A 17,523-nucleotide genomic window follows, 5' to 3' on the forward strand; every position below is an offset into this window, starting at 1 on the left:
ACCAAGTAGCTGCTCGGCAAAGTTGTAAAGCCGAGACCCCTCGGGCAGCCGCCCAAGATGAGCCCACCTTCCTTGTGGAGTGGGCATTTACAGATTTTTGGCTGTGGCAGGCCTGCCACAGAATGTGCAAGCTGAATTGTACTACAAATCCAACGAGCAATCGTCTGCTTTCAAGCAGGAGCACCCAGCTTGTTGGGTGCATACACTGCATACAGGATAAACAGCGAGTCAGATTTCCTGACTCCAGCCGTCCTGGAAACATATTTTTCAGGGCCCTGACAACGTCTAGCAACTTGGAGTCCTCCAAGTCCCTAGTAGCCGCAGGCACCAGAATAGGTTGGTTCAGGTGAACGCTGAAACCACCTTAGAGAGAAATTGAGGACAAGTCCTCAATTCCGCCCTGTCCGAATGGAAAATCAGGTAAGGGCTTTTATAGGACAAAGCCGCCAACTCTGACATGCGCCTGGCCGAGGCCAGGGCCAATAGCATGACCACATTCCATGTGAGATATTTTAACTCCACAGATTTAAGTGGTTCAACCAATGTGACTTTTGGAACCCAAAAACTACATTGAGATCCCAAAGTGCCACTGGAGGCACAAAAGGAGGCTGTATATGCAGTACCCCTTTTACAAACGTCTGAACTTCAGGGACTGAAGCTAGTTCTTTTTGGAAGAAAATTGACAGGGCCGAAATTTGAACCTTAATGGACCCCAATTTCAGGCCCATAGACACTCCTGTTTGCAGGAAATGTAGGAATCGACCCAGTTGAATTTCCTCCGTCGGGCCTTACTGGCCTCGCACCACGCAACATATTTTCGCCAAATGTGGTGATAATGTTTTGCGGTTACATCCTTCCTGGCTTTGATCAGGATAGGGATGACTTCATCCGGAATGCCTTTTTTTCCTTCAGGATCCGGCGTTCAACCGCCATGCCGTCAAACGCAGCCGCGGTAAGTCTTGGAACAGACAGGGTCCTTGCTGGAGCAGGTCCCTTCTTAGAGGTAGAGGCCACGGATCCTCCGTGAGCATCTCTTGAAGTTCCGGGTACCAAGTCCTTCTTGACCAATCCGGAGCCACGAATATAGTGCTTACTCCTCTCCATCTTATCAATCTCAGTACCTTGGGTATGAGAGGCAGAGGAGGGAACACATACACTGATTGGTACACCCACGGTGTTACCAGAGCGTCTACAGCTATTGCCTGAGGGTCCCTTGACCTGGCGCAATACCTGTCGAGTTTTTCCCAACGGTTTATAATCATGTGGAAGACTTCTGGGTGAAGTCCCCACTCTCCCGGGTGGAGGTCGTGCTGAGGAAGTCTGCTTCCCAGTTGTCCACTCCCGGAATGAATACTGCTGACAGTGCTATCACATGATTTTCCGCCCAGCGAAGAATCCTTGCAGCTTCTGCCATTGCCCTCCTGCTTCTTGTGCCACCCTGTCTGTTTACGTGGGTGACTGCCGTGATGTTGTCCGACTGGATCAACACCGGCTGACCTTGAAGCAGAGGTCTTGCTAAGCTTAGAGCATTGTAAATGGCCCTTAGCTTCAGGATATTTATGTGAAGTGATGTCTCCAGGCTTGACCATAAGCCCTGGATATTCCTTCCCTGTGTGACTGCTCCCCAGCCTCGCAGGCTGGCATCCGTGGTCACCAGGACCCAGTCCTGAATGCCGAATCTGCGGCCCTCTAGAAGATGAGCACTCTGCAACCACCACAGGAGGGACACCCTTGTCCTTGGTGACAGGGTTATCCGCTGATGCATCTGAAGATGCGACCCGGACCATTTGTCCAGCAGGTCCCACTGGAAAGTTCTTGCGTGGAATCTGTCGAATGGGATTGCTTCGTAGGAAGCCACCATTTTACCCAGAACCCTTGTGCATTGATGCACTGAGACTTGGCTCGGTTTTAGGAGGTTCCTGACTAGCTCGGATAACTCCCTGGCTTTCTCCTCCGGGAGAAACACCTTTTTCTGGACTGTGTCCAGGATCATCCCTAGGAACAGAAGACAAGTCGTCGGAACCAGCTGCGATTTTGGAATATTGAGAATCCAATCGTGCTGCCGCAACACTACCTGAGATAGTGCTACACCGACCTCCAACTGTTCCCTGGATCTTACCCTTATCAGGGAATCGTCCAAGTAAGGGATAACTAAAATTCCCTTCCTTCGAAGGAATATCATCATTTCGGCCATTACCTTGGTAAAGACCCGGGGTGCCGTGGACCATCCATACGGCAGCGTCTGAACTGATAGTGACAGTTCTGTACCATAAACCTGCGGTACCCTTGGTGAGAAGGGTAAATTTTGACATGAAGGTAAGACTCAATCTTGAATTTGAACCTCTGTATGTAAGTGTTCAAAGATTTTAGATTTAGAATCGGTCTCACCGAGCCGTCTGGCTTCGGTACCACAACAGTGTGGAATAATACCCCGTTCCCTGTTGCAGGAGGGGTACCTTGATTATCACCTGCTGGGAATACAGCTTGTGAATGGCTTCCAAAACTGTCTCCGTGTCAGAAGGAGACATCGGTAAAGCCGACTTTAGGAAACGGCGAGGGGGAGACGTCTCGAATTCTAATTTGTACCCCTGAGATATCACCTGAAGGATCCAGGGGTCTACTTGCGAGTGAGCTCACTGCGCGCTGAAATTCATTGAGACGGGCCCCCCACCGTGCCTGATTCTGCTTGTAAAGCCCCAGCGTCATACTGAGGGCTTGGCAGAGGCGGGAGAGGGTTTCTGTTCCTGGGAACTGGCTGATTTCTGCAGCCTTTTTCCTCTCCCTCTGTCACGGGGCAGAAATGAGGAACCTTTTGCCCGCTTGTCCACGAAAAGACTGCGCCTGATAATACGGCGTCTTCTCATGTTGAGAGGCGACCTGGGGTACAAACGTGGATTTCCCAGCTGTTGCCGTGGCCACCAGGTCTGAAAGACCGACCCCAAATAACTCCTCCCCTTAATAAGGCAATACTTCCAAATGCCGTTTGGAATACGCATCACCTGACCACTGACGTGTCCATAACCCTCTACTGGTAGAAATGGACAACGCACTTAGACTTGATGCCAGTCGGCAAATATTCCGCTGTGCATCACGCATATATAGAAATGCATCTTTTAAATGCTCTATAGGCAAAAATATACTGTCCCTATCTAGGGTATTAATATTTTCAGTCAGGGAATCCGACCATGCCAACCCAGCACTGCACATCCAGGCTGAGGCGATTGCTGGTCGCAGTATAACACCAGTATGTGTGTAAATATATTTTAGGATACCCTCCTGCTTTCTATCAGCAGGATCCTTAAGGGCGGCCATCTCAGGATAGGGTAGAGCCCTTACAAGCGTGTGAGCGCTTTATCCTCCCTAGGGGGTGTTTCCCAACGCACCCTAACCTCTGGCGGGAAAGGATATAATGCCAATAACATTTTAGAAATTATCAGTTGTTATCGGGGGAAAACCACGCATCATCACACACCTCATTTAATTTCTCAGATTCAGGAAAACTACAGGTAGTTTTTCCTCACTGAACATAATACCCCTTTTTGGTGGTACTCGTATTTTTCATTGCCTCAATCATGTAACGTGTGGCCCTACTGGAAGTCACATTTGTCTCTTCACCGTCGACACTGGAGTCAGTATCCGTGTCGGCGTCTATATCTGCCATCTGAGGTAACGGGCGCTTTAGAGCCCCTGACGGCCTATGAGACGTCTGGACAGGCACAAGCTGAGTAGCCGGCTGTCTCATGTCAACCACTGTCTTTTATACAGAGCTGACACTGTCACGTAATTCCTTCCAACAGTTCATCCACTCAGGTGTCGACCCCCTAGGGGGTGACATCACTATTACAGGCAATCTGCTCCGTCTCCACATCATTTTTCTCCTCATACATGTCGACACAAACGTACCGACATACATCACACACACAGGGAATGCTCTGATAGAGGACAGGACCCCACTAGCCCTTTGGGGAGACAGAGGGAGAGTTTGCCAGCACACACCAGAGCGCTATATATATATATATACAGGGATAACCTTATATAAGTGTTTTTCCCCTTATAGCTGCTGTATCTTTAATACTGCGCGTAATTAGTGACCCCCCTCTCTTTTTTAACCCTTTCTGTAGTGTAGTGACTGCAGGGGAGAGACAGGGAGCTTCCCTCCAACGGAGCTGTGAGGGAAAATGGCGCCAGTGTGCTGAGGAGATAGGCTCCGCCCCCTTATCGGCGGCCTTATCTCCCGTTTTTCTATGTATTCTGGCAGGGGTTAAATGCATCCATATAGCCCAGGAGCTATATGTGATGTATTTTTCGCCATCTAAGGTGTTTTTATTGCGTCTCAGGGCGCCCCCCCCCAGCGCCCTGCACCCTCAGTGACCAGAGTGTGAAGTGTGCTGAGAGCAATGGCGCACAGCTGCGGTGCTGTGCGCTACCTTATTGAAGACAGGACGTCTTCTGCCGCCGATTTTCCGGACCTCTTCTGCCTTCTGGCTCTGTAAGGGGGCCGGCGGCGCGGCTCTGGGACCCATCCAGGCTGGGCCTGTGATCGTCCCTCTGGAGCTAATGTCCAGTAGCCTAAGAAGCCCAATCCACTCTGCACGCAGGTGAGTTCGCTTCTTCTCCCCTTAGTCCCTCGATGCAGTGAGCCTGTTGCCAGCAGGTCTCACTGAAAATAAAAAACCTAAACTAAAACTTTCACTCAGGAGAGCCCCTAGTGTGCACCCTTCTAGTTCGGGCACAGAGATCTAACTGGGGCTTGGAGGAGGGTCATAGGGGGAGGAGCCAGTGCACACCAGGTAGTCCTAAAGCTTTACTTTTGTGCCCAGTCTCCTGCGGAGCCGCTATTCCCCATGGTCCTTACGGAGTCCCCAGCATCCACTTAGGACGTTAGAGAAATAATGATGTTCTGCTGCATTATACTGCATACGAATACCCCTTGATTTTACGGACATTTAAGTAATGGATTTAGTGATCCAGTATCACAAAGGATCTGCTTACTGTATATATCCAATGGATGGAGTATTATAAGGAATCCTGTATAGTTGATATCTTCTCCAAAGAAAAGATCCTCCAAAAAATGATTTTCAAAATTGTTAGATAATATCCACAATACAGAGTACGTGTATATGGGATGTAGTTACAACGCCGCTGAAAGGGATCCCAGCGGGGATTCCGTCGCCGGAATCCCAAATGGCAACATAATGCCGACATCCAAATCCCGATGGAGATCAGGATTCTGCACACTGTCGTACGGGGCTACGCCCCCTTAACCCTTGTACACCCTTGTGCAGAGCCGGCCCTAACCTATATGATGCCCTAGGCAAGATTTTTGGCTGGTGCCCCCTAGCACTGACACTAGTTCTGCAGGAGATGCCTGGCATGAGTCAGCTGGCAGCTCTGCTAACGTCTGGCGCCTTTTGTTTATGAAAATGCATCATATTATTTGCTTTACTATGTGGCCAGGATGCACAAGCAGCTTCTGCTGATTAAAATGATATGCTGCATGTCTATATTCTGTGTCCGACTGTGGCTGTATCTGCATATGAAATGCTACATTACAGTGACTTCCAGGAAAACACGCAACGTAGCATTTCGTATGCAGATACAGCCGTAGTCACACACACAATATAGGCATGCCGCATATCATTTTAATCAGCAGAAGTTGCTGGTGCCCCTAAGCATACCAAATGTCCTAGGCATTTGCCTAGTTTGCCTATGCCTAAGGTCAGCTCTGCCCTTGTGGCGTGCAATATTTTTATTATATGGAGTATTACCTCCAATCATAATTGTGTGAGTGGTTAAATATTGCACCGATAAAGGGCGTGCAATGGTTAAGGGGTCGAAGCTCCTTGCAACGGCGTGAACAGCGCACGCAGGGCCTGATGATTCACATAGTAGGTGCTTTGATTGGGGGAGTGGTGGGTGCAGGAAAAGACACGGATGGGATCCGGGGGTGCTGCAGGAGGGGGAGGGGTGGTTGCGGTGGTGCCGCAGGTGGGGGAGGGACTGGTGCGGTGATGCCGCACATGGGTGAGGGTGCATGGGTGCCGCTGGTGGAAGTCCGGAGCCAACGCGGGAGGGGAGGAGCAGTTGCGGGGGTTCCCCGGGTGGGGGAGGGGCAGATGCGGTGGGAGGGGCGGGTGCGGGGTTGCTGCAGGTGGGGGAGTGGGACTGGAGCTATCGCAGATGCTGGAGGGGGTGTGTGGGGGTGCCACGGATGGGGCTGGAGGTACTGTGAGTGGGGGAGGGGTGAGTAATGCTTATCCCGCTTCTCCTCCTGGAAGCAGCCAAGCTGCTGTCCTCCCTTTGGCAGTGGCTCTCCCAGAGACTCGCACAGCAGCCAGTCACTATTGTTAGCGCCAGTGTCCCAACGCGCCGCATTACAGGGAAGAAGATGCACTCAATAAACTACAGCTCCCAGCAGCCCTAAGGGCCGGAATGTTTTGGCGGTAAGGGCTGCTGGGAGCTGTAGTTTATTTAGTGCGTCTACTTCCCTGTAATGCGGCGCGTTGGGACACCGGCATTAACAATGGGGGCTGGCTGACAGAACTGAGTGACTCGCTGAATCAATGTAAAAAAGGTGAGAGCGCTGTGCACAGGTGAGAGTGCTGCACACAGGCCCGGCGCTAGCCGCTCAGCAAAGGGATGCAGTGCAGGGAGGCACCAGGAAGGAGAGGCGTTCTCCCTGCTCTGCATCCCTGTGCTGAGCTGCTGCTATCCCTGCTGCTGCCGGCTGCTGTCACACATGCAGCGGCGCCGGCAGCACAAAACCACCTCTCCCCGTCAGCACAAAGCCACCTCTCCCCCTCCCCTGTGTGACATTCAGTGGCCGGGCAGGATTCAAAGGAGAAGGAGCTAGATTGGAATAAGGGGCGGAGCTAGACGGGACAATGCTGCAGCAGGAGGAGGAGCTGCTACAGTTTCGGCCAGCCAGACTTCATTAGAAAAGTGTCTGTGTATACTGTATATATGTGTGACTGTGTATGTGTGCAATGTATGTACAGTATGAATGTGTGTCTGTGTGTGTATACACAGTGTCTGTGTATACTGTATATATGTGTGACTGTGTATGTGTGTAATGTAATATATATATATATATATACTTGTGTCAGTTGTGTGTGTGTATGTGTAAGCGTCACTGGTACAGGGGGCGTTACATGTGTAAGCGTCACTGGTACAGGGGGTGTTACGTGTGTAAGCGTCACTGGTACAGGGGGTGTTACGTGTGTAAGCATCACTGGTACAGGGGGCGTTACGTGTGTAAGCATCACTGGTACAGGAGGCGTTACGTGTGTAAGCGTCACCGCTACAGGGGGGTGTTACTTGTGTAAGCGTCACTGGTACAGGGGGCATTACGTGTGTAAGCATCACTGGTACAGGGGGCGTTATGTGTGTAAGCGTCACTGGTACAGGGGGTGTTACGTGTGTAAGCGTCACTGGTACAGGGGGTGTTACGTGTGTAAGCGTCACTGGTACAGGGGGTGTTACGTGTGTAAGCGTCACTGGTACAGGGGGTGTTACGTGTGTAAGCATCACTGGTACAGGAGGCGTTACGTGTGTAAGCGTCACCGCTACAGGGGGGTGTTACTTGTGTAAGCGTCACTGGTACAGGGGGCATTACGTGTGTAAGCGTCACTGGTACAGGGGGCGTTACGTGTGTAAGCGTCACTGGTACAGGGGGCGTTACGTGTGTAAGCGTCACTGGTACAGGGGGCGTTACGTGTATAAGCGTCACTGGTACAGGGGGCATTACGTGTGTAAGCATCACTGGCTCAGGGGGCGTTACATGTGTAAGTGTCTCTGGTACAGGGTGCATTACATGTGTAAGTGTCTCTACTACAGGGGTCATTATGTGCGCTGTGCGTTTGTAAAGTATGCAAGGGTGCAAATTTATAGCTTGCAGGGGGTCACCGAACACCCTAGCACCGTCCCAGACTGCACACCCACTGCACTGCACAGCACTGTCACCTTTTACATTGATTCAGCGTCCAGACATTACCCTCTGCTGTATCACCCACTCTATCCGTTACATGCGTCTGTCTATTATCTATCTAATATGTTAAAGGGGGGCGCTGTCTGCCGTAATGTGTAAAAAGGGGACGCGGTCTGCCGTAATGTGTAAAAAGGGGACACACACTGCCGTAATGTGTAAAAAGGGGACGCGGTCTGCCGTAATGTGTAAGAAGGGGACGCGGTCTGCCGTAATGTGTAAGAAGGGGACGCGGTCTGCCGTAATGTGTAAAAAGGGGACGCGGTCTGCCGTAATGTGTAAAAAGGGGACACGCACTGCCGTAATGTGTAAAAAGGTGACGCGGTCTGCCGTAATGTGTATAAAGGGGGACGCTGTCTGCCGTAATGTGTATAAAGGGGATGCTGTCTGCCGTAATGTGTAAAAAGGGGATGCAGTTTGCCGTAATGTGTAAAAAGGCGGACTGGCTGCCGTAATGTGTAAAAGGGGTCCTACCTGGTGTAGTGGCGCTACTGTGTGGCGTAATGTGAATAATGGAGATTACCGTATAATGAATTGGTATTATTTTGTGGCCACACCCCTATATTTTTTCTTTTTATGTGTGATGGTCTATCTATCTATCTATCTATCTATCTGTGTGTTTGTCTATTATCTATCTATCTATCTATCTATCTCTCTCATATCTGTGGAGGAGTGTATTTTAGCATAGCAGGGCTGCGATCGCTTGTGCAGCGCTGCTATCCTAAAAAAGTTTAAAGCAAAACAATACCAGCCCTGCAGCTACTCACCAGTGCGACGGATCCAGCGATGATATTCCCGGCTGTGACGTCAGACATCCGCCCTTCATGCGTGGGACCCACCACGCCTGGAAACCGGTGAGTATCTGCCCCAGAACGCCTCCTGTCTGTCCGTCTTCTTGCGATCGCCGATGCAATCACATTTCTCGCTGGCGGCATCGCTTCCCGGCGATGGCGTGCGCAATGCGTCTAGCGCGCATGCGCAGTTCCGACCCGCTCGCACCACAGCAAAAAAAGCTGCGTGCGAACGGGTCGGAATGACCCCCAGTTTGCGGTGTAATATGAAAAAGATTGTGCTACTCTCTAGAGTAATTTGAATTGGTACTATTGTGTGGCCACACCCCATCCGCTTCTTGCGGTGTGTGACTTCGGTACGCACTGTCCCTTTATTAAGTATGGGAGGGAGGGCGCAAATTTATAGTTTGCAGGGAGGCGCCGAACACCCTTGCACCGGCCCTGGTCTGTACCAATATTTGACTCTCCAAGCTTCCATTGAAAGTATAGGAAAAGGTGCGTGACCATGCAGCTATACCCGTGACCACGCCCCCTTTTAGAATTTGTTTATATGTAAAGTGTTGGAGGGTGTGTTGCTGCAGATGCAGGGGGACTATTTTGGGGTGTGGGCCTGGAGCTGCAGCTACATCAGCCCCATTGCTAATCCTGCTCTGTGAAAACACAGCAGCCAAAGGCCAGAGCCTCCCATTGGATGTAACCTGTGTGGGAGGGCGTTTCTCGCCCAATCAGCTGTGGACTGGGTGTGATAGACCTGCCACTAACCCAATGGGAGCTCCTAGAGCCACCCCAAGTGATAGAGGCCCAGGCACAGATCAGGGCTATATATATATATATATATATATATATATATATATATATGTCTAAATCTGTGACTCTGTGCCTGTAACGCTGGGCGGAGTTACAGTGGTGGGTGGAGTTATTCAAAAGAGTCACAGAACTGGGTAAATCTATAGGAGACCAGCAGCAGAAGCAGAGGGTATGGGCATGGCACAGGGAGGAGTGCATACCTCCCAGCTTTCTTCAGACAGAAGGAGGGACACACACACACACACACAGCTAAAAGGGGCGTGGTCAACGAAAGGGGCGTGGCTTCACGGGAGGGCACCCGTTTTCGTCAGTGAGGGGGCATGCCCAGTGCTCTGTGAGCTGCTGGCATGCCCCCAGGGGCAGATTATGAGTCTGGGGGGCCCAGGGCACTTAAAACAAGGGGCCCTATCTCATTACTGTGCCTGCTGTGGGATTGGGGGCGTGGCCTAATCGCACCCGCGAAGCCACGCCCCCGTATGCAAATTCCAGGAATTTATTTTTTTTATGGAATTTTGGCCCCTCAGCTAAGTATGGGTAAATCCAGAGGAGGTGGTCGCTCCCCCCTACACACCCGCACAGGCAGAAGAAAGCAGGGAGACTGCTGCCTCCCTGCACCACCACAGACCTGCCAATACGCAGCAGCCTCCCTGCACCACCACAGACCTGCCAACACGCAGCAGCCTCCCTGCACCACCACAGACCTGCCAACACGCAGCAGCCTCCCTGCACCACCACAGACCTGCCGACACGCAGCAGCCTCCCTGCAACACCACAGACCTGCCAACACGCAGCAGCCTCCCTGCACCACCACAGACCTGCCGACACGCAGCAGCCTCCCTGCACCACCACAGACCTGCCGACACGCAGCAGCCTCCCTGCACCACCACAGACCTGCCGACACGCAGCAGCCTCCCTGCAACACCACAGACCTGCCGACACGCAGCAGCCTCCCTGCACCACCACAGACCTGCCAACACGCAGCAGCCTCCCTGCACAACCACAGACCTGCCGACACGCAGCAGCCTCCCTGCACCACCACAGACCTGCCAACACGCAGCAGCCTCCCTGCACCACCACAGACCTGCCAACACGCAGCAGCCTCCCTGCACCACCACAGACCTGCCAACACGCAGCAGCCTCCCTGCACCACCACAGACCTGCCAACACGCAGCAGCCTCCCTGCAACACCACAGACCTGCCAACACGCAGCAGCCTCCCTGCAACACCACAGACCTGCCAACACGCAGCAGCCTCCCTGCACCACCACAGACCTGCCAACACGCAGCAGCCTCCCTGCACCACCACAGACCTGCCAACACGCAGCAGCCTCCCTGCACCACCACAGACCTGCCAACACGTAGCAGCGTGCGCTGACTGTAACACAATGCTGCCGCTGTTGCTGGCAGGACGGGGGAGCTTCTGAGCTGGGACAGAGCTACTCCAGCCGGGGGGCCCCCTAAAACTGTGGGGCCCATGGTACGTACCCCCTGCCCCCCCTTAATCCGGCTCTGCTGCTGGAACCCCACCTTAATCCGTACCCCCTGATGCCCCCTCTCCCTCTGTCTCCACTATTCACCGCTGCTCTAAGCAGAACAGTGAGTACAGGAGCTTCCCAACTGATATGCGGCATGCCTATATTCTGTGTGTATTCCTGGAAATCACTGTAATGTAGCATTTCATACACAGATACAGCCGCATTTTCATACAGAATATAGGCATGCTGCATATCATTTTAATCAGCAGAAGCTGCTTGTGCATCCTAGCCACATAGTAAAGCAAATACGATGCATTTTTATAAACAAAAAGCGCCCGACGTTAGCAGAGCTGCCAGCTGACTCATGTCAGGCATCTCTTGCAGAATTAGCGGCGGTGCTAGGGGGCACCAGCCAAAATCTTGCCTAGGGCATCATATTGGTTAGGGCCGGCTCTGAGGCCCTGTCACCCCTGTGTTTGCCCTGTCAACTCTATACTGGCCCTGTCACCCCTGTCCTGGGCCTGCCGCCCCTACCATGGCCATGTCACCCCTATCCTGTCCCTGTAATTTCTGTCCTGGCCCCGTCGCGCCTGTTCTGGCCCCGTCACCCCTGTCCTGGCCCTGTCACCCCTGTTCTGACCCTGTCACCCATATTCTGACCCTGTCACCCCTGTCCTGGCCCCATCACCCCTGTCCTGAGCCTGTCACCCCTGTCCTGGCCCTGTTACTGCATACCCCCCAACTACCTTTTTGGCAGGTACAGTACCCGTAGTGCCTCCAGACCCCTCCCCAATGCACCACACCTCCGCACCTTCCCCTCTACCACATGCGGCACCCCACCCCTCCCCCACACGCTGTGCCTCCAGACCCCCTACACCACCCGCGGCTTCCACTCCTCCGCCCCTCCACCACCCACAGCATCTCCAGACCCCCTCCACCATCCACCCCCCCATATATGTCTCCCCCCACACCTGCCCCCCCTCCACCCGCAGCATCTGCAGACACCCTCCTCCATCCGCGGTGCCCCCCTCATACACCCCTCCCCCACATGCCCCTCCACCACCTGCAGCACCTCCGGACCCCCTTCCCCATCCGCCGCACCACCTGTACTTGCCCCTCCTCTACTCACGGCACCTCCGGACCCCCTACCCCACCCCCACCCCCGCCCCTTACCATCCCACAGCACCTCCGGAACCCTTCACCCATCCGCAACATCCCCGCACCTGCCCCTCTCCCACCCTTGGCACCCCTGCCTTTCCCCCACTGGCAGTGCCTCGGGACCCCATCCCCCATCTGCAGCCCCCACTCCTCTGCCCCTCCCCCACCCACAGCATCTCCCGACCCTTCCCCATCCGGGCCCCCCCCGCTTCCACCCCCTCTCTACCCGCAGCATCTACAGACACCCCCCCCCCATCCACAGCCCCCCCCCCCCCGCACCTGCTACATTCTGTACATCGTGCCCTGCAGGTGCTGTTCACGCCGTCGCAAGGGGCTGTGCCTCCTTCACCATCGCACGCCCTTTCATTGTGCAATATTTAACCACTAACAAAGAAATGCAGGTAATACTCCATATAATACAAATATTGAACCCCAGAAAGGCATGCAAGGGTTAAGGGGACGTAGCCCCTTGCGGCGGTGTGAAGAGCGCCCGTAGGGCGCGATGAAGCACCTAGTATCTCTCTATATATATATATATCTCTATATATATATATCTATATATCTCTATCTATATCTCTATCTATATCTATCTATAATTATATATGTATATATATATATATATATATATATATATATATATACACACACACATACATACACACACACACACACACACACACACTGTATGAAAGTCTGCTTTGAAACAATAAACATTATATGAAATGTAACCTGAAAACTGATGCAGACCAGTGTAATGCGGCCAGTGAACGCACCATATTTGTATGCATTGCCACCTCCCAGTCCGCGCCCAGGAATGCCCCTCACTTTGCTCTAAATCGGAAATCACCATCAACAACACATGTGTGTATTTGCTCGGATACTTTGCACACACGCAGCTGCAAATAATCACTCAGCTACGATAATGTCGGCATTGCGTGCCGCTATGGATCAGGCACAGTGTCTGAACTGGATGACCACATATACTATGAATATGATACATACAGCGGGCACAATGTGAGCACAATAATAACACATGACACTCATGTAATATGTAATTGTCTCCATTTATATTTCCTCCATAGCACCAAGTGCAGAATCATCAGGGGTAACAGTGTATTCCCGTATATACATATCACATACACATTCCACCCTTATATACAGACAGTGCTGGGAAATCTCAGCCATAGAGGTCACCTTCACATGCATTCAGTTCATAGAATCCTACACACCCTCCTGCGACTTTTACTGAACTCATTGCCTGTCTCCTCCTGAGCCAGGTGTCATGAGGCAGAGGTGCTTTATCCATTGCCCCTGTACATGACACAGCTATTCTGTGCTCTCTGCTCAGGCTATAATACACAGAGCAGACCTGTACTTTATATCAGGACAACAAACACAAATCAACTCCACCCAATGGTACAGATACATGACTGAAAAGCACAGAAAACAACTAAAAAGAAAAAACTAAGGGGAATTCAAATAGCTTGGAAGTGTAACGTGGATCACAGAGCCGCATCATGTAAATCTCGCAGCTCCTAAAGTGTGCTACCAGAGATAAGTACAAACACACTGAGCAGGTTCAGGTCTCAACACCCTAAAGTGTCTGTACAATACCTCACAGGTAATTACTTTCCCACCCAAGTATTTAGTGAGAGTAGCAGGAAGGGTACAAGCCAATAAGATAACAGTGATTGTACAGGTAGTTGCATTATTACATCAGGTAGCAGTTGATTTACCGACGGACACATTACTGACAGTCATAATCCGGACAGCTAATCAATACCAACACGGTCAAAATACCAACATTCATTATGCCGACATGTTCAAAATGCCAACCTAGTCAGAATACCGACATTTGAAATGGCGACATGTTAAAATACCGACATGCGTTTTTAAGGAATTTTTGCCCCAAAACAGACTTGTTGATAATTTACCATCCTAGTGACCTGGAGGGGGAATATAATAGTGTGCCGAGCGCAGCCAGCCATGCGAGGGGGCGCGGTACATTTACACGGTGTCCATGTCAACCTATGTCAACATGGACACAAAAAAAACCTCCTGAAAAACTGTCGGTATTCTGACTATGTCGGAATTTTGCCTGTAGGCTGTTGGGATTATGACTGTCTGTATTGTGTCTGTTGGTAAATCATACTGAACCCATTACATCATGTATATATCTAGCTGTTAATCCTGACCCAGCCAGCACTGGATACCAAGAAGGCAGCGTGCAGGGGCTCAGAGAAGGTGGCGGAGAAGGTGTGTAAGTGTCTGATGGGGTCACACAGCTGATAGAAGGACAGACGCCCGGCCTCATAGTCCAGGTATAGTCTTATTACCTGCACAGGAGACTGAAGCTGCAGATAAGTGCGCACAGAATTGTGTATCACTGAATAACCTGTATCCGACATACGCAAACACCAGGACTTGCTATTGTATCCAATGCATGACGGCTTTCCTTTCCTTTCAGTACTAGAATAAGCCACTCCAACCCGCCAATACTTTGATGTGCTGACTCCCACTTCCCAGCAATGTTGTCCTGAGCCAAATCTTGTGCTGCTGAGGACCACAGGATAATCTGTAAACCTCATTCTACTCTGTGGGTAATTTAGGTCTGTTTGAGACGCTGATGCAGATTTTAAATCCCCTGATACAGAGATGTAATGATTAGCCGTGTTTTTATCAAGTAACATATTTGCAGCCTCAGGTATACAGGACGCTCTCTTTGCAGCAGTCAGAATATCAGATAAACCCGCATGCAAGGTCACTGAGATCAGATACTCGTCCAGATCATCCACAGGATAAATCATTTTGTCATCACTTTCTGTGTCACTTTCCTTCTCATTAGAGTCTGATTCTCGGTCCTGTAGGACAGTCAGTTGGTCAGTAGCGTTACACATCTCCTCAATGTGACCCATCCTCCTGGACAGCTCATCCTTCTGTTCCTCCAGCTGCCGGATCAGATCAGAGATTTGCAGAGAAATCCTCTCAGTCTGCCTGGAGACCTCACTCAGGACTCTCCCCTCTAGGACGTCCAACTTCTTCCTGATGCCCATAAACAAGTCAGTGACCTTCCCTGTGACAACAGCGGCTTTCCCCTCTACCTCTGTCCTGCGATCCTGTAGACTCTGCACATGTTCCTCAGCCTCTGCTCTGCTTGTAGTCAGTTTCTCCAGGAGGTTTCTCAGCTTCTTCTGCTTGGACTTCATGGCCTCATCCAGTGATTCCACCTCGTGTCCTTTGTGTGATCCTATTGCAACACAGTAGACACAGACACAGGCAGCATCCTCACAGCAATGATACTCAAGAAGTTTCTTGTGGATTTCGCATTTCCTGTTGCTCAGTGATGATGTTGAATCAATTAAAACGTGATCTACTGATTTGTTGTGTACACTCCGGTGGCCCTCACACAGGGACATCTCACACTGCAGACACTGCTTCACAGCCGGTACAGGAGCGTCCACGCAGTAAGTACAGAAAATCTGGGTCTCCTTCGGCTCTGGGTGATTACATAGGAAACTTTCCACAATGTTACTCAGCTTCCTGTTCTTCTCCAGTGCTGGGCGTTCCTGATACTCTGCTCTGCACTCCGGACAGGAATAGCTTCCATCCCCCTCCTGTGTATCCAGCACCCTCACAATACAGTCCTGGCAGAAGTTGTGTCCACATCTCAGGGATACAGGGTCTGTATAAAGGCTCAGGCAGATGGAGCAGCTCAGCTCCTCTCTCAGACACAGATACGCCATTCTGGAATTGATAATAGAAAGTGAAACTAGTGTTGTTAGGGGGGAGGAGAAGGAGTTGTGTGTGTTAGGGGGGAGGAGAAGGAGTTGTGTGTGTTAGGGGGGAGGAGAAGGAGTTGTGTGTGTTAGGGGGAGGAGAAGGAGTTGTGTGTGTTAGGGGGGAGGAGAAGGAGTTGTGTGTGTTAGGGGGGAGGAGAAGGAGTTGTGTGTGTTAGGGGGGAGGAGAAGGAGTTGTGTGTGTTAGGGGGGAGGAGAAGGAGTTGTGTGTGTTAGGGGGGAGGAGAAGGAGTTGTGTGTGTTAGGGGGGAGGAGAAGGAGTTGTGTGTGTTAGGGGGGAGGAGAAGGAGTTGTGTGTGTTAGGGGGGAGGAGAAGGAGTGGTGTGTGTTAGGGGGGAGGAGAAGGAGTGGTGTGTGTTAGGGGGAGGAGAAGGAGTGGTGTGTGTTAGGGGGAGGAGAAGGAGTTGTGTGTGTTAGGGGGAGGAGAAGGAGTTGTGTGTGTTAGGGGGAGGAGATGGAGTTGTGTGTGTTAGGGGGAGGAGAAGGAGTTGTGTGTGTTAGGGGGAGGAGATGGAGTTGTGTGTGTTAAGGGGAGGAGATGGAGTTGTGTGTGTTAGGGGGGGGGAGGAGAAGGAGTTGTGTGTGTTAGGGGGGAGGAGAAGGAGTTGTGTGTGTTAGGGGGGAGGAGAAGGAGATGTGTGTGTTACGGGGGAGGAGAAGGAGTTGTGTGTGTTAGGGGGAGGAGAAGGAGTTGTGTGTGTGTTAGGGGGAGGAGAAGGAGTTGTGTGTGTGTTAGGGGGAGGAGAAGGAGTTGTGTGTGTTAGGGGGGAGGAGAAGGAGTTGTGTGTGTTAGGGGGAGGAGAAGGAGTTGTGTGTGTTAGGGGGGAGGAGAAGGAGTTGTGTGTGTTAGGGGTGTGTTAGGGGAAGGAGTTGTGTGTGTTAGGGGTGTGTTAGGGGGAGGAGAAGGAGTTGTGTGTGTTAGGGGGAGGAGAAGGAGTTGTGTGTGTTAGGGGGAGGAGAAGGAGTTGTGTGTGTTAGGGGGAGGAGAAGGAGTTGTGTGTTAGCATTTTAGTTACTGTGTTGGAGCTTCCTGGCTTATTAACCCTATATTGGAATATTTCTCTGTCTGCAAAGATGTGCATAAGGAAACACAAGTTATGTAGTACCCGATTACCAAATAGGCAGAGTAGGCACCTGCCTATGGGCCCTGAGCCTTTTAGGGGCCCCACAATGGAGAAAAATAATTTGACCTTGAAAGAAAATTATAATCAAGCTTTCTTATTTACACAGTAAAAGCAACCAAAAGTGACCAGACACTAAATATCTATATTTATATACAGGCAATTCCCCAATTTTCTCTTTAAGCAGAAAATATATATATATATATATATATATATATACACACACAGAGAAAGAAAACCACAGCACTCACCACACCAGAAGCGGGGCACAGCTATGCACTTACCACTCACAGGGCGGGGTGCATGTAACACAGCACTCTCCACCACAAAAGCAGGGTACACAGCTGCACTATCCACTCACAGGGCGGGGTGCATGTAGCCCATGACCACA

At 51.3% G+C, this 17,523-nt stretch overlaps 1 protein-coding gene across 1 annotated transcript in view; it reads right to left on the reverse strand.

Moving 5' to 3' along the window:
* Positions 1-13,259: 13,259 nt before the first annotated feature.
* The window catches only part of LOC134944443 (E3 ubiquitin/ISG15 ligase TRIM25-like), a 62,518-nt gene continuing 58,254 nt past the window's right edge, over positions 13,260-17,523 (reverse strand). Inside the window, exon 6 of the mRNA XM_063933019.1 lies at positions 13,260-16,017. Coding sequence (XP_063789089.1) covers positions 14,392-16,017 — 1,626 coding nt within the window. The 3' untranslated portion in view covers positions 13,260-14,391. The remainder of the gene's footprint in view (positions 16,018-17,523) is intronic.

Source organism: Pseudophryne corroboree, chromosome 7, assembly GCF_028390025.1.
Source record: "Pseudophryne corroboree isolate aPseCor3 chromosome 7, aPseCor3.hap2, whole genome shotgun sequence".
Lineage (NCBI taxonomy): Eukaryota > Metazoa > Chordata > Amphibia > Anura > Myobatrachidae > Pseudophryne > Pseudophryne corroboree.